Genomic DNA, 27,405 nt, shown 5'->3' with positions numbered 1-27,405 from the left:
CCCCCCCCAGCCACAAGCCAGGCTGATGGCTGCCAGTACAGCGGTGGTGGTGGGACCCTCTCCTGCCTCCTCAGCAGCACTAAGGATGTCTGACTGCAGTTTAGGCCTGCTCCCTGCTGACAAGTGGACATCCCCCGAGGGCTGCCGGGCTGCCAGAGGGATGTCTGATTGCCATTTAGGCCCAATCCCCCGGGGAACAGGCCTAAGCCAGCAGGTGGTCATCCCCCGAGGGGTCCCAGACTGCAAGAGGGAACAGGGTCCCCCTTCCCCACCCAGTGCACAAATTTTTGTGTACCAGGCCTCTAGTTTAAATATAAAAGGAAAATTATTAAGCTTTTAAAGAGAATATGGGAATATATTTTGGACCTCATGGTAAGGAAGGATTTCTTAACATAAGACATAAATAAAGTACAAACCATACAGGAAAGGACCAATGAAATTGATTGACTACATTAAAATTACAAACTTACATTTATCAAAAGATATCATAAAGACAAGGAAAAGACAACCACAACCTAGAGATACTTGAAACATAAAATAATTGGTGTTCAAAACATATTAAGTACTTTATAAATCAATGAGAAAAAAACAATGCAAAAGAAAAAAGGGCAAAGTAACAAATAGCATTTCCTTACACAGAAAAAATGCAAAGCCAATCAACAAGAAAAAATGTTCCATTTTATTAGTTATAAGGGAAATGCAAATTATAACTATGATATACCCTTTTACAATCACTAAAATGGCAGAATTAAAAAATTAAGACTTTTTAATAGTAAAAGTCAGCAAGGATGTGAATAGGAAATCTCACACATTGCTATTAAGACTGAATTTGTAAAGTTATTTTAGAACATGCCATAATCTATTAAACTGAAGTTGCACAAACTCTATGACTGAAGGATGACAAAATAAAAACAATGTGTACACGGTGAAGCTTGTTGACTGTGAGGTTCATTATAGCTTGACCTAGTTGAGCTATTCTGTTGAGAAACTCCTAATTTAGGATCTTTAGTAAAATCCTTTTCTTTTTGGCTAGCCCCATTTCTCGGAGAATTGTCTTCCGATGTCTTGCCTTGAGGGCAGGCTTCCAGAGTTCTGGGAGCTGAAGGGAATGTGGACTGGTATTCTCAATATTTGGCATTCACTTACCCCCTTTGCTTGTAACAAAACAGAATTTCCCTCAGCCAGACCTAGTGTCTCCCAGGCTAGTGATGTCCTCTTTCCTAAGAATAAATACACAAACAAACCTCTAATCTTCTGCTAGGGTGAAGGAGAGGCAGCTGGCAGTTTACACAGAACCAGAAAAGGATCGGGGAGGGGAATGCAACTGTATCTTAAGGAGACTTTCAACCAAGCCTCTTTTTAATGTTTTGGCCCCACCATAACCTCCTGCTTTCAGAGATTACTTGTCCCTAATTACTGAGCCTTTTGCAGTTCTGCAAATTGGTTGCTTCAAGGGTTTTACAACTGTCTGTTAGGAAAAAACTTTTTTGGGTCTGCTGAGTCACTCATCCATCAGCTTTCTAGTTTCCAAAATGTTGTTCTTGTCTTCTGTTTTGCCTGTGGGTTTATGTATTTTTAAAAATCCTTTACTTTAGTTTTAGTGGAGTTCTGGGTGGTGGCTGAGGTTAAATATACATATTTAATCTTTTCACTTTAACCAGAAGTGATCCTGTTTACTTCTCTCATCTCCCACCACCTTTCTACAATATACACAATAGAAATACTTTCCAATTTTCAAAAATACAGGCCTTCCACATACTTCTTTTTTTCTCCTGGCAACTTCCTCTATCTGGAATACTCTCCCTCCCAATCCTGGTGGGACAAATGCCTCCTGTGACCATCTCGTTCTAAGTCCAGCAACCTTACAATACATTCACAGTACTTTTCCACACATCTCTCAGTGCACCTCCCACTATATTATAAAGACTAGTTTACCTGTGAATTTCTCCTTCTAGACATAAACTTCTTAAGAATCAGGATAATATCTTAATCATCTCAGTATGTCCAGTACTTAGTACCTAGTACAGAGACTAGTACATGGTAGAAATCAGTTGATGTTTGGGGGAAGAATAGAGAGAAAAGCAGTAAAATATATGCCCTCACTAATAAAGATGCATTCAATATAATTTTTATGTGTAGTCCTTTCTGGGCTGTTATAACAAAACTAGAGGCCCGGTGCACAAAAATTTGTGCACACGGGGGTTGGGGGGAGGAGGTCCCTCAGCTCGGCCTGTGCCCTCTCGCAGTCTGGGACCCCTCAGGGGATGACCACCTGCTGGCTTAGGCCTGCTCCCCGGGGGATTGGGCCTTAGATGGCAATCAAGACACCTCTCTGGCAGCCCAGCAGCCCTCAGGGGATGTCCACTTGCCACAGGGGAGCAGGCCAAAGCTGCAGAGGGCAGCTCTGGCATTGAGCGTCTGCCCCCTGGTGGTCAGTGTGTGTCATAGTGACCAGTCATTTCCAGTCTTTCTGCTGTTAGGGTCAGTTTGCATATTACCCTTTTATTATATAGGATGCCACTGGATGTTTTAGAAACAATAGAAATTTACTTCTCACAGTTCTAGAGGTTGGAAGTCCAAGACCAGGATGCCAGCGTGGTTGGTGAAGGCCCTCTTTGAGGCTGTAGGCTTCTCACTGTACTCTTACTTACCAATGTCATGGTTGAAAGGGTAGCTCAGCTGGCTCTCTTTCATAAGAGCATCCACAGCCCCATCTCCTAATACCATCACCTTGGGGGTCAGGTATCTAATTTATGAATCTGGAAGGGCATATTCAGACCACAGCACCAAAAAAGCCCAAATCTGCTACCTCATACATACAAGCTTGTCATCAGCAGTACTTAATGTCTAGACGAAGTCAATCTGATGTGAAAGGTTTGGGATTCTAGAAAAGATGCCCTTTTTCTCATACTTTAAAACCTCTCTCTGGCTTCCTATATTATTCAGAGCCCTTAGCCTAAGAAGCTCAATGTAGGAATTTATCTAGCAACCAATGAATTGTGGAAATGTTGGCGAGGGAATATTCAGCTGTGACAAAGCCTGACGCTTGGCTTTGGAGCCTCTTTAAGAAGGCAGGTACCTGGTTACTTTAGAGCAGCGGTTCTCAACCTGTGGGTCGCGACTCCTTTGGGGGTCGAACGACCCTTTCACAGGGATCACCTAAGACCATCGGAAAACACATATATAATTACATATTGCTTTTGTGATTAATCACTATTCTTTAATTATGTTCAATTTGTAATAATGAAATTGGGGGTCACCACAACATGAGGAACTGTATTAAAGGGTCACAACATTAGGAAGGTTGAGAACCACTGCTTTAGAGAGATCAACCACATTCAGCTGACATCACACAAGATCACTGTGTAGTAGCTTACTTTTTTTTACTTTCTTATAAAACCTTTTCAGTGAATTTAAAGTCACTGACTGACATTCTGGCACAAGTTCCTTATCTTGTCACAGCACTTTGAATGGTATTGTGTTGGATTATCCAACTACTTTATCCAACTCCATCTACTTTAACTTCTCTTCCATAGTTTCCATCCACTTGTCTCAATTTGCTCCACCATGTGTAACTGCTTTAGGTGTGTATTCCCGTTCACTATATAACCTTTTCATGGTGTCTAGTCTGATGTTTCACCTATCCCTTGAGTTTTTTGTAATTATGTAATTTATGTCTTTGTTTACTTATTTTATGCTCAAAATTTCAAACATATATCAAACTTGAAAGAAGTTTACATGGTACACCTCCTGTATACTTACCATTTAGACTGTGTCCCTGACATTTTACTATGCTTGGTTTATAATTTATCTATCCATGTATTTATCCACTAATCCACCTTGAGTGTTTTTCAAAGTAAATTGCAGACATCAATTATACTTGCCCCTAAGTGTATGCCTTAGCATGTATATTATTAGAGTTCAATATTTACTTTTGCTGCACAATTATACACCACATTATAGAAATCTTAAGTGTACACTGAGTGGCTAGATTATTATGACCACCCCATCAGTACAATGAAGTGAATTAGTTATGCAAATAATAATAATAATAAAACCTTGAGATTATTTGCTTAGGAAGTTTTCAATATTCAGTATTTTTGGAAGTGTCAATGAAGTACTGATGGGGTGGTCATAATAATCTGGCCACTCGGTGTATATTCACTGAGTGTTGACAAATGTCATAATATTTATAAGATTTTTCCAAATGGCTGCATGTATCATTAGTTTGTTTATGTTTATTGCCTAATAGCAATACACTGTCTAAATATCTACATGATAGTTAAAAATAATCTATTCTCTGATTGATGGCCTCTGGGCTGTTTCCAGTTTTAGGCTATTATGAATAAAGCTCCTATATATATTTTTATATAAATCTTTTTGAAGATGTTTTCATTTCTTTTTTATAAGACCCAGGAGTGAATCTGTGAGCTCACAGGATAATCTATGCTTAGTTTTGTAAGAATTTCTTACACTTTTCTCTGAAGTGATTGTACCAGTTTACATTCTCAACAATAAAGTGTAAGAATTCCAGTTATTTTACCACCAAGCCAAAATTTGTCAGTCTTTCTAATTTTAGCAGGTCCACTTACATGCTGATTTTTTTCCAATAGAAAAACACCAGGACTGTTTTCAATCTGTGACTGGGAGTCCACAGATGCAGAGGACTGACTGCATGCAGAGGGGATCCCGAGGGCAGGGAAAGGGTCAGCTTTCTAACCCCTGCATTGTTCAAGGGTCAACTGTAGTACCTCATAATGGTTTTATCTTTTTAAAATATATTTTTCTTGATTTCAGAGAGGAAGGGAAAGGGAGAGAGAAAGAAACATCAATGATGAGAGAGAATCATTGATCAGCTGCCTCTTGCACACCCCCTATTGGAGATGGAGCCCACAACCTGGGCATTTGTCCTTGACTGGAACTGAACCTGGGGCCTTTCAGTCCACAGGCTGATGCTCTATCCACTGAGTCAAATCAGCTAGGGCTCATATGGTTTTAATTTGCATTTCTCATTTTTATTGACTATCATATATCTGATTTGTGATGGATCTGTTCAAATTGTCCATTTTAAAAAATTGGTTTGGCTTCTTGAATTGTAAAGTTCTCTGTATAAATGTGACACCAGTTCTTTGCCACATACATATTTTAGAAATATTTTTTTCCAGTCTTACATATTAATTTTTTAATAGTGTCTTCTGATAAGCATAAGTTTAAATTTTGATGAAGTATAATGATCAATTAATTTTTTCTTTTTTGATTATCATTTTCTGTGACCTAAGAAATTGTTGCCCATCCCCAAGTCATGAAACTATTTTCTACAAGTTTCATGATTTTATTTATTTCCTTATTTAAATTTATTGGGGTGACATTGGTCAACATGAACATATAGGTTTTAGGTATGGGTTCCTTTGTTACAAGAGCTGTATATCGAGGGGATTCCTAATATATGGTGATAGGAGAGGATTTGACTTTGGGTGGTAGGCACACGGTTTTATATTTTATATTTAAGTCTATACTCTGCCTCAAATGAATTCTTATGTTTGATATGAGGTAGAGATTGAGATTTACTTTTTTTCTATATGGACAGTTATTTCAGCACTATTTGTGGAAAAAAAACTTCCTCCCTTATTTGATTGCTTTGGTGTCTTTGTCAAAAATCCCCCAAATGTGGGTCCATTTCTGGGTGCTCTTTCCCACTGATCTATATGTTGATGCAATGACAGTACCATACCGTCTTGAATACAGCAGGTTTGTAAACCCGTCCTTTAAAAATTTATCTTGACATTGAAAGAACCTGATAAACATAATAGCCCCTTGGCAGTACTCATGCTCCATTTCATTTTCCCTTGAGGACAGGAAAGATAGAACAACTTCAAGATCACGAAAAGCAAAAATTACTAAAGTTTTTGAATCACTACCTAAAATTAGTTTATTTAAAGTTTCTTTTTAAAACAACAACACAGATGTTTGGCCTCTCTGCCTTGAAACTATGTTTTTGTAAAAAATGTTCAGAATGTCATGTTAAATCCCCACAAGTAATGTTGTGGCAACAGGAACACAAATACTAATAAATCCCAAATTGGTAATAAATAACCCATTGAAATGAGAATACCACATGTGAGCCTATTTATAACTCAGAAGAGCCTTTCTATAATGTTAAACAACCCCTGTCCTGGGATGAAGATGGGATCTAGTTTTACGTATTTATGAAATACTGATATATTAAGTGCCCATCAGTCCAGATGTACTTGAGGGAAGCAAAAAAAATCCATATCTTTTTTTTTAAAACGAATACGTATTCAAAGAAAAATATTTGTAGCCCAAGGTAAATGGCTATTTTACAAGTGAGTTACTAACTAGTATATGCTAAAATTAAGTTTAGAGAAAGCCTTAAAACTTGGTTCTTCAGTTAATAAACAACACAGAAAGTACTAATGGGAGAAAGCTCCCTAACACAATTTTTGTAGTTTTATCACCAATTAGTATAGGGAATCAGGAAATCACCTAACTTTAGGGCTTCTAGAGACCTTGACCTATTCATCACATTCCTTTGTCCTCTATAACAACAGTACCAAAGTAACAGTAACAAAGTAACAGGAGACATGTGGCTTTTTTAGGGTACATTTATTGTGTTGTGCTCTTCTCATAAGGGTGCTTGATAAATTCCTTCCTACAAAAATTAGAATCTTTTTAAAAATAAAAAATAAAATAGATGTGTATGTTTTATATAATTTAATTATGCTTGTATATGTATGTTTGTGTGTGTTTCCAGTTGAGAAAGATTTAAATTGGAAGTCAAAACTTCTAATCCATAGGCCAGAGATAACCACTTAAGTTGTTAAGAATTTTAGTATGATATATTATGTATAATTTTAGGTCAAAAATAAAATTGTATTGTATTTACCTTATGTAACTTCCTTTTTGCCCACCTAGCAGTGTATAATAGAAATTTTTAAATATAGGTATATATACACCTCTTTCTATTTAATAGTTGAACAGTATTCCAAAGAAGAGCTGTACCACAATTAAATTAATAAATATCAATGGTAAACATTTAGGTTGTTTTCAATTTTTGTTATCATAAACTGTTATAGCTAGTCTCTCAAGAGTAAGGCTGTATTTCCAGTAAAGATGAATTATCTTTTATCTTGTCAATTTGCTTAAACAATCTACAAAGTGCTTATTATAAGATTACATTTTTAATACTAGGTTTTAAGTTAGAATTTCTGAAAAAGTTATCTTTTGAAATGTGTTTGAAAAAATAAATATACCTTGCAAAATAAGCTAGTAGCAGTGCCCTATACATTAATGTGTATAAGTTATAAAGAAGACTGATACAATGAACTCCCATATACCTAGTAAGAAGTAGGTAATAGAATATTGCCATTACCTTTGCAGATCTCTATGCTCACTGCCCTTCCTTTCTGTCCCCCAGAGGTAATGTTCTTTAATAACTTGTTTATTATTCCCTTGATTTTCTCCCCCACCCCCGCAGCTTTGTTAAGGCAAAATTGACAAATAAAGTTGTGGTATATAATGTGATGATTTAATACACATATACATCAGTTTTACCACATATTGTAGTCCTAAATTAAATATCCCCAGATGTTACATGTTTTTAACTTTATAGCAATGGAACCATGTTGTAATTGAATTGCCTTTTAATTTTTGCACAAAATTATCTTAAGATTCACACACATTGTCCCTTGTAGGTATAATTCATTCGTTTTCATAGTTAAATAATATTCTAATATAACAAGATATCATAATTTATTTATCTATTCTACTGCTGGTTGGGATCTGAGTTGTATCCAAAAATAAATGATTTTGTGCATGTGTCTTAGTGTATGTGGGGAAGAGCTCCTCTATGAGTGGAATCACTGATCACAGAATATATTCATATTCAGCTTCATAGGAAAATGGCAAACTATCTTGTTTCTTGTTATCTTATATCTTATTACATTTTCTAAAGTGATTATAGCACTTTACACTCTAACCAACAGAGTTTACATGTTCCATTTGTTCCATTAATACTTGATATTATCAGATTTTTAAATTATTACAAAATAGTTTATAAAAGGCTATCACATTGTGGTTTTAATTTACATTTTTCCAATTATTGACCTAGATCACCTTTTCTTTTTTAAGATAATCTTTGTTATACACATCCAAATAGGTTTCCCTTTTCTCTGAAATACTTCTTTAGATTTCGCCCATTTAGAATGTGAATTGTCTATGTCCTATTGATTTGTGAATATTTTTAATGATCTCGGTACTAATCCGTTGACACATGCTGTGCAAACGTCTCTCACTCTGAGATTTGCATTTTCACTCTCTTTTTGGTGTTTAAAAATATACTTTTATTGATTTCAGAAAGGAAGGAGAGGGAGATAGAAACATCATGATGAAAAAGATCTTTGATTGGCTGCCTCCTGCACACCCCACACTAGGTATCAAACCCACACCCAGGCATGTGCCCTGACCAAGAAAAGAACTATAACCTCCTGGTTCATAGGTTGATGTTCAACCACTAAGCCACACCAACTGGGTTCTTTATGATATTTTTTAATGAACAAAAGTTCTTTATTTTAATACAGTCACATTTATTAATCTTTTCTTTTAAGATCAACACTATTTGTGACTTGTTTGAGAAATATCTCCTCACCTCAAAGTCATAAAGAGATCTACTTTATTCTGTTTGAAAATTGTATAGGTTGACTTTCATATTTAAGTCTTTAATAGACATGAAACTGACTTTAGTGTATAGTGTGAGGTATCTGTAAATTTTTTATATACGTCGTATATTATGAGTACATGGTCACTTAATTGTTCTGGCATTATTTACTGAATTTTTCATTTTGCCACTAATGTGAAATGTCAACTTTGTCATTAATCATGTTTCTATATACATGTACATCTGTTTATGAACTCTATGTTCTGTTCTATTGGTCAATTCATTTATGATTGTCCAGTACCACATGCACTGTCTTAATTACTACAATCTTAAGCTAATTAAAAAAATGAAAAAGTTTTATTAAGGTATACTTGACAAATAAAATGGTAAGATATTTAAGGTGTTTCATGGTGATATACATCATGAAAGGTTTCCCACAACTGAGTTAATTAACACATCTATCACCTCACATATTTATTTTTTTGGGGGGGTGTAAATATTTAAGTTCTCTTCTCTTAGAAAATTTCAATTATATAATGCAGTGCTATCAACTACAATCAGCATATTTTATAGTAGATTCTCAGGCCTCGCTCATCTTATAGCTAAAAGTTTGCATCTGTTTCTAAAAGTTTGACATTTTGCCATACATTGTTGTTCTATTAGGAGTGTATTGGTAATTCTTAGGGTTTTGCTCTTTGGTTGGGATTTTTCTCTTTTTAATATATTTTTATTGATTTCAGAGAGGAAGGGAGAAGGAGAGACAGATAGAAACATCAATGATGAAAGAGAATCACTGATCGGCTGCCTCCTGCACACCCCCCATTGGGGATGGAGTTTGCAATCTGGGGATGTGCCCTGATTGGGAATCAAACCATGACCTCCAGCTTCACAGGTCAATGCTCAATCACTGAACCAAGGTGGATGGAAGCTCCAGTTGGGATTTTGATGGGAACTGCAGTGACTCTTCTTTTGAGAAAAACTGATTGTTATAATTTTATAATATTGAATCTTCCAGTCTATGTACATAATGTATCTTTCCATTTTTTAGGTCTTCTTTCATCCATTAATTAATATACTTAATTTTATTATTAATTATGCCCTGCAATTATCACTTTCCAGAATTTAACATGCATTTTGTTTAGATTCTCTTGAGTCCCACAGCTAGTCTTTAAAAATCCTAATATTTAATTACATTTATTACATTTTTCCTGCTTGTGGAAAAAGTTTGAGAGGGTTTTGCATCACTTGCAAAGAATATGATGCCAATGTCACAGACTATCTAACAAGCAAGTCAGGATGGGGAAACCAGATTATTTGCTCCTGCTAATTATGTCTTCATGATTTTGTGGAAAGTTTATCTCTGTAAATTCATACACATCTTTTGAAGCCAACTAGAAATACATTTTTGTGCTTCACACACACAAAGTGCTTAGTAAATACTTAACTAATTCATTTATCATTTGGGTTATTGACTATTCATTGCCCTCTGCTTTAATAGTATAATTGAAAACTGTCTAAAAAGTCCATGAATATACACATCAAGTAAAATATAACCAAATATTTTCAAGATGGCTGTTTGGTTTCAGAAAGCTTGCTTATAAAACCAATAAGATAACCTAGTGTTTTGTTTTTTGTTTTTCAAGAGAAAACAAAGAATAAAAGACTCTCAATATTTATGCCAAGTAATAAATGAGAGTTTCTGTCAGAAATGGGATGGATATTGGCTCTTCATCCTTTGTGGAAGGCTCAAGACTTGATCTATCGGCAATTACTGAATTTCTGGGAAAAAGAAAAGTATTCACAAGTAAGAAAAATAATCTGAAAAGACTAAAAGTTACCTGCAGAGTACAGTTCATCATCCTTATTATGTAGTCAAACTGCTGATGGTCTAGTATTGCCCGGTTTTGCTGGACGTGCAAACCCAGCTCGTCAGTGAGACACTGTCTTGCTGCCTTTCCTTTAAGGGCTCTCAATGCGGCAGGAAGGGTCTGAGGACAAGAGAGGCAGACGTAAACGACAGGCACCACTGGGAAAATAAATTGTAATCTCACTGAAAGCCAAGTGCATCCTGTAAGACACTTAACAGTTATCAGAAATTAAACTCCTGGAAAAGAGCAGCTTTACTACTGAGGACAACTATAAAATACAGGATTTTTAGTTATTTTTATGTATAAGCATGAAAAATAAGCAGAATTAGTTTATGTGTAGTTAAAACACAAACATGAACTACACTTAAAAAAACTCATCAAAACTCTAGTCACCAAATCACTTCTTTCAATAACCAGCCATGTCTCCACAGCAAGAATAGAAAGGAAAATTAAAATGACAAGAAATACAGGTGATTTGCTACTTTTAAACTGGGCAGCAATTTAATCACTAGTTTTAATTTATGACTGGAAAATTCTACAATCTCTTCTCAATACAACATCACAATAAAAAAAGAGAAAAGACTCAGAGCAACAAATAGATACCTTTAGGTTCATTCATTAAAAATCATCATTTCACTAACTCATTAGAATGCCCCTGCCAGTTCACCACGCAAAGCCTAGTAAATATGCTTTACATAAAATAAGAATAGCTTTATTTAACTTTGAAAACCTAAAAACCAGAATAAAGGAGCAAATAAGAAGGGAAGAAGCCTGAGAGTAGGAGGGCATGGGGTTTTTAGAGGCAGGTATAAGAAACAGGATGGGACAGCTGGAAGCAAGAGAACAAAAGAAAGTCTAACACTTCAACCATAGGAAAAAGGGGAAACTGAATAACCTCCAAACAGAAAGGGGCGTGGGGTCATTTGTTGTAACGGTCAAAACCTTACATGCTTTACTAGCCCTTTGTAACAGATGTTCAGAACTATGACAAATCACTACGAAAAGGTTACATTATGTTTAGCGTGTTTTATTAAAGAAGGCAAGAAAATCTGCTTTAACGAGGCACATTTAAGTTGAATACCACTTATCCAACCGGATTCTTTGCCAGAAATATAATTATATTTAAAATGTTAATCATGTATGGTGTCAGATGGATAATAGACTTATCAGGGTAATCACTTTGTAAGTTACAGAAATGTCTAATCACTATGTTTTACACCTGAAACTAATGTAATATTATATGTGAACTGTAACTGAAAAATTAAAATGTTAAGTTCCTAGGTAATATGCCAAAATAGGATTTAGTGAACAATGTTAAAAGTTTGAGGGAAACAATGACTTTCAATATTTGTCTAGTAGCCATGTAATTAGGCTTGGCTAAGATTTTACATCCTAGACCAGGGGTGGGCAAACTTTTTGACTCGAGGGCCACAATGGGTTCTTAAACTGGACCGGAGGGCCAGAACAAAAGCATGGATGGAGTGTTTGTGTGAACTAATATAAATTCAAAGTAAACATCATTACATAAAAGGGTACGGTCTTTTTTTTTTTAGTTTTATTCATTTCAAACGGGCCGGATCCGGCCCGCAGGCCATAGTTTGCCCACAGCTGTCCTAGACACTATTCATCAAAACACTTGATAAAGAAAAAGGATGAAATTAGAGAGGTCAGTTAGCAAGTTAAACATGTAAATCTGAAAGAGAAATGATAAATTACACGTGGCAAAGATAGCATTTTATTACCTTTTCAGTCTCCAATGTTTTATTTTCAAATATGAATGAGATGCAGTTTCTAACAACTTCCAATCTCTGTGCACTGTTGAAAACTGTTTTCACCTTATCCATTATTGAAACTAGTAAAGGAATATAAAGAAAACAAGTAAATTAAACTCCTCTGGCAATTACAAAAGCAAGGGGAAGAGAATTGGTTTAAGCTTATATGACTAACTGTTTTCATGATTGACAGAATTATTTGTTTCCCTTGTTACATGGCATTGAAGGTATTCCATTTCATTATTTTGATTATATTTTCACATTTTAAAGTGTCGGGCTAGTCACTGGCTTATTAAGGATAATTTCACAGGAAAGATTCCAATGATACACTTAACTCATGCAAATCAATTAATATTTCATAGTAAAAATCACAGTAAGCAAAGTAAACATCTATTTTAACTTTAATTGTAAACAAACTGATATGTGTTTGGGATACAAGATCATGACAAAAATAGCTACTGTAAGAGAATTACCAATGAAAAAAAGAGTTGATATTTCTATGATATTACCAAAGAAAAACCACATGCCCTCCCAAAATTAGATTCTCAGAATGGGAAAGAATATTTGCAAATCATGTATCTGATAAAGAACTTGTATAAAGAATATACAGAGAACACTTAACTCAGTAATAAAAAGACAAATAGCCCAATTAAAAAATGGGCCAAGGATCTGAACAGACATTTCTCCAGAGAAGATATAATAATGGCCAATAAGCAAATGAAAAGATGCTCTGCATTATTAGCGAATGTGGAGAAACTGGAACACCCATACATTGCTGGTGGGAATGTTAAATGGGACAGCTGTTTTGGAAAACAATCTGGCAGTTCTTCAAAACGTTGAACACAGACTTATATGAAACAATTCCACACCTAGGTATATACCTAAGAGAACTGAAGAGATATGTCCACACAAAACATACACATGAATGCTCACAGAGGCATTACTAATAGTAGCAAAAGGAGGAATAATCAAATATCCGTCAACTGATGAATGAATAACAAAATGTGACATACAGATGGTCTTCAACTTAGGACAATGGTTCAAGTTATGGTTTTCAACTTGATGATGGTGCAAAAGCAGTGAGCATTCAGTAGAAACTGTACTTCAAATTCTGAATTTTTATCGTTCCCAAGCTAGCTGTGTGTGGTAGGATACTCTCTCCTAATGCTGGGTAGTGGCAGTGAGCCACAGTGATCATGAGGGTAAACAACCAATACTCTACAGGGTACTCTGTTGCCAGCGGTTTTTGGATGCTGTGTTTCTCAGCATGTTTAAGGTAGGCTAGGTTAATATGATGGTCAATAGGCTAGGGGTATTAAATGCATTTTTTAAAAAGATTTTTTATTGATATTTTAGAGAGAAAGAGAGGTAGGGAGAGGTAGAGGGAGAGGGAGAGGTGTGCTGAAATTTTGTTAAGAAAACGTGTTTTGTCATCTGCACCGGAAGTCATTACCGAATGGGGAAAATATGCAATGACAAAGTACCAAGCAGTTGTGTGGTTCTGACACACAGAAATGTTTGCATAGAGAGGGAGAGGGAGAGGGAGAGGGAGAGAAATGTCAATGTGAGAGTAAAACATCAACAGGCTGCCTCCTGAACATCACGTCTCAGAGATCAAGTCCACAACCAGGCATGCGCCCTGACTAGGAATTGAACTGGTAACCTTTCAGTGTATGGAATAACATCCAACCAACTGAGCCACAATGGCCAGGGCTTAAAGGCATTTTTAGCTTATGATATTTTTAACTTAAGATGGATTTTTCAGGATGTAATCCCATTTGTAAGTCCAGGAGCATCTGTATAGCCATAGAATGGAATAATATTCAGCCATAAAAACAGTGAAGCACTGACACATGTGATATGGATAAACTGAAAATATTATGATAAATGAAAGAAGCCAGTCACAAAAAAGATCACATGTTATAGAACTCCATTTATATAAAATGTCCAGAATAGGCAAATCTATAAAGACAGGAAGTAGATTATTGCCTAAAGCTAGGGAAGGAGTGATTTTTAGGGGAAAATTATACCCTGCTAATGGGCATGGGTACATCTTTTTGAGATAATGAAAATGTTCTGAAGTTAGAGAAAATGGTTGTATGACTGTGAATATACTAAAAGCCACTAAACTGTACACATTAACTGGGTGAGTTTTATGTATGTGAATTATATCTTGATACAGCTGTTTTAAAAAAGGATTCTATAGTAGTGGCAGTTAGATGAATGGCTACCCTTTGTGAGAAGCAGAGAATGGAACAGTACATCTGGGTGTTGGGAATGCTCTGATTCCGGTTACTTGAGTTTTTGTGTCTTCTGTCTTGATAAGAAGTTACATTTAAACACACAGAGAAATACATACCAACAGGTGGACCTGCTGGCACAACACATTTCTTGTCCACTCGTGAAGCAGGAGGTGCATTCTGGTTCTTAGCAAGATTCTCCTGTATCAATTCCTGTACCCGGGTTTCATTAATCTTTGGGAAAGGAAGAATATGAACTCGCAAGTGGGATCCTTCTGTGGGGCGTGGAACTTTCTGAAACGCCATATGAGGGTTTGGGTTCTCCTGCAATATCAAACACAGGTAAGATTACGCAGAAGTTAAAATAACGGCAGACTGTCAGGAAGGGAGTGGGAGCTGAGAGGGAACAAGCTGCAGTCAGATGAGTACCTGTACACTCAGATACATGCCATTGAACAGAGCCCCAGAGTCTTACTTCAGCAGCATCAGAAACAGCTGACCTCCCCACTTCCCCTTTCATGAACATGTTTTTACTTGATTTCTAGGTCTTCTTGCTATGTCTTTATTTCTTATCTCCCTAATCTCTTAACCATGTGACTATCCCAGGGCTCAGACCTTGGGCTTCTCTTCTATTTATACTTACTTCCTTGGTGATAATTTCCAGCTTCATATCTTTAAACCACAAAAACACTACGAACTCACAGATTTTTATCTCCACCTGAGCTTTCTCTTGAACTCCATGCCCATATATTCAATATAAGTATTTCCATCTGGATTTCAATATCATCTTATATGTCCAAAATGGAGCACTTAATCTCCACCTTTCCAAATCTGTTTTCTGCAGTCTCACCTCTTCCGTATATGGCATGTTTACTTTTCCAATTACTCAGGTGAAAAGCTGAGTCACCTTAATACCTTTCTGTAACACCCCATTATCCATTCCTCTGCAAACCTCTGGACGCTGCCTTTAAAGCATGTCTAAATCTGACCACTTTCCAACACCTTGGGTCAAGCCAACATCTCTCCTCTGCTACAGAACCACGTCTCCTCAAGGGCCTCCCTGCTCCCACCACTGCTCCCTCGGCTGCTCCATTCTTAGCACCACAGACAGAATGAACCAAAGTTCAATCACCACCAACCACTCTGTTCGATCATACAGCTCTTTATCTCACTCAGAGTAAAACCCAAAGTTTCCACAAAAATTTACAAGGCCCCACAAGGTATGACTTTTCTATGCGACCATGTTCTACTACTGTCTCTTCCTTCGTTCTGCTTAACATTCAGGCCTCCTTGCTCCTGACCCAAGGCCTTTGCATTTAACTCCCACCTTTCAGAATGCCTGTTCCCCCACCGATTTACTGAACCCTCTCTCCCTTTCCGCATTTCTTTCCTCAAATGCCACCTTTCTTGGCCACCCTATGTAACTTTATCTCCCCAACACACACCCTAGCCCCTTATTATATTTTCCTCCTTTGCGCCTAGCCACCTTCTCACATACTCTAAGTCTTATTTAACGTGACTGTCCATCCTTCTCTCAGTAACATGAAGCTCCACAAGGGCAGACTTTTCAGTCAATTAAAAAAACTTTTTTTATCCTCTCCTTCTAGAGATTGCCTGGCATGTAGCAGGCACCCTAAGCTACCTCCTACTGTATCCTAACAAACGGGATACAATGTTGAGCACATGTTAGGATTGTCATAATTAAATTAAATGTGCCATGGATTTTGATCCAGTCACCTAGTTAAGTAGGATTATATTTCAAATACTACAGGCAGAGTGAAATCCACCTCTTCATCAAGTTCTCTAGGGAAGGCTGCTTTACAACCATTTTGAGATGAATTCTAGCATTTATTATCCTTTGTAACCAGAAAATTCCTCCTCCCCCAAAAGAACCTATATTATTCATGTTGTAGATTAAGCTCATCACTACCCTATGCATTTTCTGACAGTTAAAATGGCCACTGTCATCGTGTATTAGAGTTGCTCCCCACAATTCTTTTTGGTTATTTGGCCCAGACCCAGAAAAAAGAAAGGTTGGGCCACAGCAGATGATGTAGGAAGCACAACTCAGCAATACAATGGAGATAATATTCCTTTAAAGTGTCACAAAGCCTCGGTCCCCTTTTTTGCTCTGCTCACTATGTAATACTGGATAAATAACTCTGCCTCAGGTACACACTCATGCTTCTTTTAAAAGGTTCCTGAGAAGTTGAAATTAGATAGAAAACGTGTTCTGGCCAGAGCAGCCCTCATACACACTTTGTATTCCCCCCCTTATGTCATTAGCAAGGACAGGGAAGAATAAATATGTAAATTCCTACGCCAAGACTTCATGATCACCACTTTCCAAACTATATGGTGACATATTCCTGTTCTAAAATTATTCCTGGATTAACAGCAACATCACTGGACTATAGTTTATAAAATGGCCCTTTTCAAATAGCATATTTGTTTTTCTCTGTTCTTTAGGCCCAAGTCTAAGGTATGTTTTCAAAAGTTATACATATAAATTTTCTAAAATCCCTTGGGAAGATATTTTTTTCAGGATGGGGAGGTAATTCATATGCATTTTAAGGTTTAAATCAGAATCGTTTAAAATATAGTCTTCACTACTTTTGTTACTATTGACACTTGTTTTTTTTATAATAAAAATTAAGACTTTAAATATATTTTCCATGATGTAAGTAATATTCATTTCAACGAAGTTTGAAACATGAAAAAATTAAAGTAGAAATCTTAGTTATATCAGATTTTCTAACTATATTTTATCTTTTTCTCTCTTCCTATATGTGCTTCTACCTTGGTCCAAAAATGACTTAAGGTGGGTTAAAAAAAGGATACACATATTGCTCAAAATTCTATAATGTGCTAAGTTCATACTAAACTTTATAAGGCAGAACTAAGATCTAAAAATAGTCAAGGCTATTCAGAAGAAGAGTAAGTGGGGAAATAAAAGTTTCTGGATATCAAAACTCTTAAATCTTTAATAATATAGTATGTCGATTGGTATTAATGAAAGGCTTAAAAAAACTAATGGAATAGAGAGCCCAGAAATAGGACTATGTGTGAAAACATGATAGAGATAGGAGGCACTATAATTCAGAGGGAAAGACTGGACAATTCAATGAGAGAGGGAGTATAAGAAGAAGTACTTTTAATTCATGGTCTCTGATGTTGGACCACCTGGGTCAAATCCCCGTTTAGTACTGTGATGCGGTGCAGTTTATTTTAGTCCCGTCATGTGTAATAAAGATAATAATATGGTACCTACTTCATAAGGTTCTTGTGAGGATAGAATGAGTTGTCAAAGAAAAGCTTTTAGAACGAACACGTGCATGCGCACATATACACACACATACACACTTCCCCAGAATAATTCTGAAAGCTGTTTTCCAAAAGTCTAGGACACATTCACTTGAATAAATATTTATTCACTGCATATTCTCTGGCATGACACCAGGCCTCTAAAATCTTTTTCCCAACATTCACATATCACCAGCTACTTGTATTCTAGCAGCAGTAAAAATAGTACTAAAAAACAGTTTAAATAGAAATCACTAATTAAAGAAAAGCTATTGCTTTTAGTCATTAATAGTGTTTTTTTTCTCATACGTAATTTGAAATATTATAAAACAAATCCATACACAATTCAGAATAACAAGCATGTTTTTTTTTATGGGTATTAGAACCCCAAAAGTTAGTTCTCATCCCTCCCATTAACCCCCAACCTCCCCCCCCACACACACACACTCATGCTCCCATCCCCCTGTTGTCCATGTCCATTGGTAACAAGCATGTTTTAAAGCAAAGTTCAAAGATGAGGCTATCCTGTAATTGAATAGGCAGTCTACATAAAAATTCAGGCAATGGTTAAAGTTACTGAATTATAATATATTCAATTGTGCTTAAAAGATTAGAAAAAGGCTCATGCCCCCAAATCTAGCATGTTTGGTTCTCTGGCTGCTGTGTCTGTGCATTGCTGCCCCCTAATGGTCAGTGTGGTAAATATAAAGGACTATATTCACCACCTTATACCAGGCTTTGTCACATTAGGACTTCTGAGAAGACAGCAGAAATGATGGGAAGTTTAAGGGTCATTGAACGCTACATATTAGAAACATCTGCTCTTACTCAAAACTCCAAATGCATGTGGGCAAGTCCCTTGAAGACTGCTGAGCTCATTAAAAACTGCAGCCTAATTTTGTGTTGAAACAATGAAATTCATTATTTTCCAATAGAACAAAAAAGCAGCCAAATTGTCAGTTTTAATTGAAGGGAAATGCAAATGCAAAGTAATAATCAAGGAGTTACACAACTGAGCATTTATAGTGAACATGGTAACAATTTTGTCCAAAGCATCCATGATGAACTGCCCAAGAAAGCTGGCAAAATGCACTATCGCTTAGAGGGAATTTTGAAGTTGGATAATGATTTTCAAGAAATGTTTCCATAATTCTGCTGTAAGGGCATATGATAGTAATGGGAAGTACGATTTTCTCAGACTTGAAAAATGACATACATACCATCTGGTATGGAAACATGGATTTTTCTCTTTTCTTGTCAAGCTAAATGAGAATATGCCTAGGGCCTAAAGGAAATGAGGCTGAGAACAACTTCAAATAAAAGCACAGCAAAGCAAAACAAAACAAAACCCCCCAAACCCTACTGGAAATTCAACGTAGGCAACGACTGCATTGGGGGGGGAAAATTTCCTCCTACACATTGTTCTCAGCAGTGAATGACAAATCAATGTAACCTTGTTAGAGGTTACCAAGTTTTCCATATTAATTTAGTTATTTAGTAATTATTTAATATGCACTAGTTGTACCTAGAGCTATGTAGGGTAGCAAGTTACACAAATTCTTTTAAATACCACTGAAACCAATACTATCACTGGACTAAGTTAACACTGACAAAATGTAACTAAACATTTTAGAGTTGTCTGGCTGTGAACACAGTATTGACGGAATGAAACATTCTAAATTTCTCATGTTCATAGGCCAGGGGTGGGCAACCCCTGGCACGGGTGCCAAACATGGCACGCCAGTAACTTTTTCTGGCACGCGAAACCCTCTCTTCCATTTACAATTTTTTCTTAATATCAACTTTTTTATTTTTCAGATAAATTCAGTGTTGGTGCATCTTAGATAAATAAATAATTTTACATAACAAGTTATCTTAAAGACCATAGACATGGATTGACAAGAGAGGGGAAGAGCAATTTCTATGCCTCTGTTAACTCTACTTTTTTTTTCAGTGCACATGTATACATTAAATAATAAATGTATTTTTTATCACCATATACTGTGTTTTTGTTGCTCGAATGAATTTTATTATTTCTTCAAGCTTCTTCACATACATACACCTTAAGAGATATCAAGTAGGAGTAACATGTTCTCGTTCTCAAAAAATTAGGGTTGGCACGCAGAAGAATTTTGAGTCAGAGATTTTGCTGGTTTTGGCACGCACTCACAAAAAGGTTGCCCATCCCTGTCATAGGCCTTTCAATGATCATCTAATTGAATTAATGTCTCATCCTTAATACAAATAAACTTGGTGTATGACTTGAATATCTAATGTGCTGGTTGCCTAACACAGGGTTTCTCAACCTTGGCACTAATTGACATTTTGGGCTGAATAATTTTTTTGGAGGGTGAGTGTCTTGTATATTGTAAGATGTTTAGAAGCATCCCTGACCTCTACCTATCAGAGCCAGTAGTATACCCTCTCCAGTTGTGACAACCAAAATGCCAAATTTCGGGGGGGAAGGGATTATCCTTGTTGAGAAGCACTGTTCTAACTCATGATTATAGCTGGAAGCTTCATATTCTAATACAAGTGCTATTTTTGTTGTTGCTGTTAATCCTCATCTGAGGATGTTTTTTTCCATTAAGTCTCAAAGAGAGGAAAGGAGAGGGGGAGGAGGGGAAGAGACAGAGAAAGGGGAAGGAGGGAGAGAGGGAGGGAGGGAGGGAGGGAGAGAGAGAGAGAGACAGAAAGAGAGAGAGAGAGAAGGAAAGAAACTTTGATGTGAGAGACACATTGATTGGTTGCCTCCCACACACACTCTGATGGGGACGGGGATTGAATCTGCAACCCAGGTATGTGCCCCTGACTGGAATCAAACTCAAGGCCCTCCAGTTCGAGGATTGACACTCTAACCACCACATCAGCCAGGACTAAGACAAGTACTATTTTTGTAAGTAATCAGGAAGCATATAGTGACTAACTAAGAGACCTATATTCTCACTCACCTATTGACATGCAAATTAAAACCATAATAAGATACCACCACACACCTATTCGAATGACTAAAAACAAAAAACTAAGGATACAAAGTGTTGCTGAAGATAGGGAGCAAATGAAACTGTCATATATTGCTGGAGGAAATGCAAAATGATACAGACACCAGGGAAGTATCTTAGTTCTTCTTTGATTTCAAAAAGGAAAGGAGAGGGAGAGGGAGAGGGAGAGGGAGAGAGAGAGGGAGAGTGAGAGGGAGAGAGAGATAGAAACATCAATGATGAGAGAGAATCATTGATCAACTGCCTCCTGTATGCCCCACACTGGGGATCTAGCCTGCAACCCGGGCATGTGCCCTGACTGGGAATTGAACCATGACCTCCTGGTTCATAGGTTGATGCTCAACCACTGACCCACTGTTTTGGCACTTAGTTCTTATAGAGTTAACGTTCTGTTACCAGTATGCTACTCCTAAATATTTACCTGAGAGAAGTGAAAAAATATGTACTAGAACATACAAAAACCTATGCAAATGTTTAGGGTGGTTTTATTCATAATTTCCAAAACTGTCCTTCAGTTGGTAAACATATAAATAAAACTTTGGTACACTCTTGCAATGGCATGCTACTCAACAATAAAAAGGAATTAACAACAGATTTAAGTAGTGACATGGGTGAATCTAAAATGCATTATGCTAAGTGAAAGAAATCAAACTCAAAAAACTACATAATGACATTATGAAAGAGGGAAAAGTACACAGACAGAAAACATATCAGTTGCCAAGAGTTTGGGGTGGTGGGAGAACATGACTATAAGGGCACATTAAGGAAATTTTTGGAGTAAAATAAATAGTCTATGTTCTCACTGTGGTGGTGGTGGTGGTGGTTGTATACTTCACTCATTTGTCAAAACCCATAGAACAGTACATTTAAAAAGGGCAAATTTTACTATGATGAGATTTTATCATTGTAAAGCTGACTTAAAAATGCACAAACAAACCAGACAGGATGGGGGCAAGAGTATGATTTTTATGCTTTGGGTTGGGACCCTCATTTTCTCATAATAATCTAAACAAGTTGTTTATGTTTTGATTCTTTAAGAATAAGATGATCACAAGGTTTTACTTCATTCCTATAGCAACAACAAAAAATCCCTTTATGCACAATTAGCAGAGAGTACAGATAGCATCCATGTAGACTAAATTTGCCTGCTAGTGAAATTAACTTTCTGCAGAAATATAAAGGGTGTAGATCTTACATGATTTACAACGGCTATTCCTATAGTTGGGATTTGTTCTCCTGTTAGGATTTAAAAACCTATTTGTTTCCATTTTGGACAATGAAATACTGGTAAAGGACAAATAAAAATCTCGTATTATTTTATAAGGAAGTCCAAGTGCTCTCATTTACCCCTTTACGTTTAAGAAAACTGTCAGACAAATTATACCATCTAGCTAATATTTATGTACTACTGCAGATGCAAAACAAGTTAAAAAAACTGCACTATATAAAATAGTAAAACACATATCCAACTAATTACTCGATGCCGTGAAATGGAGGTTTTATAAAGTTCTTGTCCTGGCCTATTTTAAAATTCTCATTTTGTGTGCAGTTAATGGTCCTTTATGAGTGTATATCAAGAATCATAGGGATAGAGCGGTGAGTAACTAAATGTGCTGTCATTCAGAGAGTGAAGATTCTGAAAGCCAAGGTGGGTGGACCCAGTATTGTCAACTGGGCAAGGAAAGAAAAGCTGTAAAAATGTATAGCCAATAACCTTCATGGTATAAACCTTACTAATGCTTACCCAATTTGTCTGTAATGGAGTTATTCCTTTTCTTCCCCTTCATTCCACTTTCCTACTCCCCCCTCCACCAGTCACCAATACATTTTTTAATTATTTAGGGAGCTCCAGAAAGTCAAATAGCAGCTAAACCTAGTTACAATTCACCCTACTCACATTTGCTCACATTCCTACAATTCATTCCCACTCACTAAGAAGCAATATAAAGGAGTGGCAAGAAGAAATTGAAAAATTAAGGTCCATTTTTGAGGTATTTCAAAGGGAAGTAAAGGAGAGACGCTAGATACACATACCAAACCTCAGTGCAATAAAGTATTTACAAACATCAGAATGGAACCACCAGGTCCCGATTATAACCCAATAATAAGAAAACAGTCAAATTATATGATTGGCTCCTACTTACCAGAGGGAATTCTAGAAATTAGATTTAAAAAAGAATACTGGCTAGTTAAAAATGGAAACATCTGGCTGATTTCCCTCGCATTAAAACCATCCTTCCTCCCTCCCCTCAACTTCCTGCATGACTATCGTGCTCTGCTTTCTAACTTTGTCAAGTATTTACTTCAGGAATGTTGGGATCATCAAGGACTTTAAATTCTTAAAACTAGAAAGAATTATAGAAAGTCTGCTGACAATCTATTGGGATATTCTCAAATTCTCACTCATCATGTATCCTCCTCTCAAGGATATTAGGGGGATCATGTACCTAGAAAATGCTGGCAATAGTAGGTGCTGAATAAGTACATACTGAATGAATGGAATTAATGAAATGAAATGAAATAGAATTGGATCGTGGGAGGAAAGAAGCCCAATAAGTGCTCAAGAAATGTAGAGTTCATTTGAAGGGCGATTCCATACAGTCCCTCGTGATGACCTCTTTAACAGTGTTAAAGGACAGGGGCTGTTCATGCTTTGCATTCACCTTTAAGAATATATAAGTAGTAGATATTTTACTGTAGCTTTCTTTTTTGTGTTGGCTTCGTGTTAGCTATGTATCACAAAATTTAAGGTCTAGAATGGCAAGAAAAAATTTCATTTCTGCACTAAAGTGGCTTGGTATACTCCCTAACGTGCATGGGTACTCAGTCTTGTAACAGGACAAACATGTGTCAGAAGCCCAGCTCTGGTCACTTATTGGCTATAAAATGTTTCAGTTCTGGAAGAGGTTTGCAAAGATCTAAGAAATAAACATTCAGTATTAAAGGAATCAGTCCCAGAGGACTAAACACTGACTCCCAGTTAATGTTTTTTTACTTTTTGAAATATATCAATAAATCATTCCAAGTGGGCAAGGAAAAAGGCTTTCTAATATTCAGTTTCCTCACTTATCAACATCAATATCACTATCTACCTCACAGGGTACAGGGTAGCTTCCAAGATCATATGAGAAAGTACGTTAAAGTGCTTTATAAAGAACAAACTATAAAATCAGCCATTGGAAATACCACATTTTTTCCAGTTGAAGATGAGCCAGCCTAATGGAGTGAACGAACATCAACTTAGGAATTGGATAGATAATAATTCCTGAATTTAAAATCTGGATTCAATTACTTAATAGCCATTTACAATCCTGAGCCAATTATCCCCAGTAAATGGCGGTAATGACACCTATATCTTACATAACTGATATGAGGATTAGAGATGATATACTATGTGCTTAATCCCATTCCTGGCATGTTGCTTTAAACACTATTTATTATTACAATAAGCCAATAGAACTGTCTCATGTGGTCATGCTATACATTAGTTGTACACAGCCATCAGAAATGGCAAAGACCAGCACAGAACACAAGTTTTCCTTCTGACAGAATTTTCCCCAAGTTCTAGTATACTAATCAAGAAATAGATTAATTACAGTATTGGACATTTATATGTGGAATGTAGGGCATCCACCCGAAGGGTACATTTTAAAGTAACTTCAGAAATAAAATTTATAAATAAAGAAACACAATTTGGTTCTGAGATTTTGAAGGGATGTGACTAATAATGACCCAACATCCAAAAAGGTGAACCTATGCAAATAATTAAGTTAAACAATACCAGGATATGGGTCCCACATCCTTCTTAACTATTCTCCTGAAAAATATTTCCACCTTAGCTAGTTTGGCTCAGTGGATAAAGTGTCAGCCTGTGGACTGAAGGGTCCCGAGTTGGGGGCTTGATCCCCAGTGTGGGGTGTGCAGGAGGCAGTGGATCAACGATTCTCTCTCATCACTGATGTTTCTATCTCTCTCCCTCTCCCTTCTTCTCTGGAAAAAAAAAAGAAAGATGGAAAAATACTTCCCTCAACTTTCCCCTTACTTTCCTTTTTTTAGTAAAAGGATTTGACTCTGTAAAAGCTTTATAAGCAGAGGAAGGAGTTATAATCATTAGCCATTTTTCCACATGCACATAACCACCCTGTCATGTTAGGTTATCTTCTTTCTTGGTATCCAAATTATTATTTCACACGTTACCAATGTGAAATATTAATCTTTTACACTTATTGCACTTCTGTTATATGGAGAATATTTTCACCCTTGAGTTTTTGTAGTTGGTGACTGGACAATCTGCTGTCTTTTAGCATTTCACGCCCTGTCCGTTCAAAACAATTCAACTCAAATCATTTTCCTGATCCAGTGGACCCTCACTATTAAGCTAACGCAGAGGACATGGGGCAGTTGTGTCTGAGGTAGTTCTGGTCTCCAATGGGTATAATATTTATGTCTTAAAATGCCCAAATTTACTCTTATGAAGATAGAAACCTAAATGAAAATCACAATGAGGGCAAATGACAAATGGAAAATTGTAACTAAGAAGTTTTTATAATGCAATAATTGATAGGAAAATCATTTTAAAAAGATCTATTTTGATGCACAGTAGCAACCGTAATATCTTATTAACTTATCATCCCAAAGGTCTGAAGTTAGAACAAGAATATTATCACTGGAAAGATGAAGCTTTTCAGTTTCTCAAACAAAATACTTAATTAGCACTTTAAAAATTAATGACTGTCTATACATATACTTACTTACATTTTTGAACAGTTGCTCAGCAAGTTCTCTGACATGCTTTATCATCTTCAGTGGGTTATTTTCTTCAACTTTAATTCGCTCTACTTCAAAAGCTACCAGCTTAAAAAAAGAATGAAATGGCAAAACATCAATTCTAAGATATGCTGAATTAGAAAATTGTGTGATAATCTCATACAATTAGCAAACCAAGAAGCATCCAAAATATATACTATTACTAATATAATATTTTAGGTTTTTGCTGAGCTTCACCTCTATTCTAGATGCATGGAGTCTATCCAGTCATTGGATGTCCAGTGGTCTCTCCCTGATGATGTAGGGCCCTATTTCCTCTTGGAAAAGTCATTTCTGGAACTCAGAGACCCTTTCATTCTCCAGGCCTCACTTAGATATTTCTCACTTTGAGAAGTGTGGGTGGTCAGAAAGTCACCAAACATGTCCCTAACTCACAAAACACGAACCAAATGTCAGGTCACTCAGATGTTGGTTCCAGCTCTGCTGACAGTGAAATTTAGAAAAAGTCACTAAAACTCCTAAGCTCCAGTTTCTTCATCTCTAATGTAAGATGTAGGAACAAGATGATCTTTAGGCTCATTCCAGTTCTCAAATTATATAAACTCTAATCCATGTCCCTACTAAAGAAATAGTTGGGAGAACTGAGAGAGTGTGTATATTTGGAGTAGGGAGAAGAGTACTGACAGGAAAAAAATGTGTGAGGAGGAGGGGGTAGATGGATGAATTTTTTAAAAAGGGTATAAGATATTTTCTTCTAGGAACTACTAGGTTTACTGGACTAGATGGACATATAAAGCCATGACTTCACCTATTCTAGACCAGGATTCAGAAAGGCTGTCAAACCAGGGCAAACACTTTTCTTTCTAACAGGCCTATTTGATGGAGTGTGGGGATAAGCTGCTTCTCAAAGCTCCATAATCCTGTCATGTGGTAGGCTGCCCAGGCTAAATGAGAACAAGGACCCCTTCCCCAGAAGCACACAACACTTTCCTACAAAAACACATTCTAATGCAAACCAACTAAGTGGCTAAAGGCGCTAGACAAGAAATTACTTAGGTCTGATGTCTCACTGCTTTTAAGCACTTGACAAGTATACATATGAACTAGTTTTCAAGTAACATCAACAAGATGCCAAAAATCATCACTGCTGGCAGAACCTAGAACAAGATGAACATTAAGAGACGCAATAGGAATCTTGGACAAGGTCCTTGACTTATCATTGTTTCTAATCTAATGTTTCTAACCTAAAGGATATAAAAGCACATAATACAAGATAAGCTGCCAGATGAAGTAAGAGATACAAAATAAAGCTCAATGCAGACTAGTAGACTTCCAATGTACTTTGGGGAGGTGGTGAGATAAGAGCAGAGTATGGAGAATGGACGGTCATGGTCAGACTGAAAGGTAGAGGGAGGGCACTCCAGGCAAGGGAAGGACGTACAAAAATAATCAGAGGCTGTAGCAAGCAAGTTTTTAAAAAGTAATTAATATGAATTATTAGTTGTGATGAAACTGCCAGAGGGGAGAATTTAGATAGAAAAGAAAGGGGGTATATAAACAAATATTATTATTTAAAATGCTACAGAGACTAATAAAATGGAAGAGCTAGAAAAGAGTATGAAGATCATCCAATTTAACCCCAAAAACATTATGTCTCAATTACTTAGGATCTAAAGCAGCAGTTCTCAACCTGTGGGTCGCGACCACTGGAAAACACATATAGCATATCAGATATTTACATTACGATTCATAACAGTAGCAAAATTATAGTTATGAAGT

The 27,405-nt window shown here is 36.5% G+C and overlaps 1 protein-coding gene across 1 annotated transcript in view; it reads right to left on the bottom strand.

The window, feature by feature from the left end:
* Positions 1–27,405, bottom strand: part of SBF2 (SET binding factor 2) — a 314,832-nt gene that overhangs the window by 127,056 nt on the left and 160,371 nt on the right. The window contains exons 13-16 of the mRNA XM_015563741.1: positions 25,615–25,713; positions 14,674–14,878; positions 12,285–12,394; positions 10,513–10,662 (exon numbers count right to left, since the gene is read on the bottom strand). Of these exons, the coding sequence (XP_015419227.1) occupies positions 10,513–10,662; positions 12,285–12,394; positions 14,674–14,878; positions 25,615–25,713 (564 nt within the window). The remainder of the gene's footprint in view (positions 1–10,512; positions 10,663–12,284; positions 12,395–14,673; positions 14,879–25,614; positions 25,714–27,405) is intronic.

This window comes from Myotis davidii, unplaced genomic scaffold, assembly GCF_000327345.1.
Source record: "Myotis davidii unplaced genomic scaffold, ASM32734v1 scaffold118, whole genome shotgun sequence".
Taxonomy (NCBI): domain Eukaryota; kingdom Metazoa; phylum Chordata; class Mammalia; order Chiroptera; family Vespertilionidae; genus Myotis; species Myotis davidii.
The sequence above is the reverse complement of the archived record's forward strand: the minus strand, read 5'-3'. Positions and strand labels throughout refer to the sequence as shown.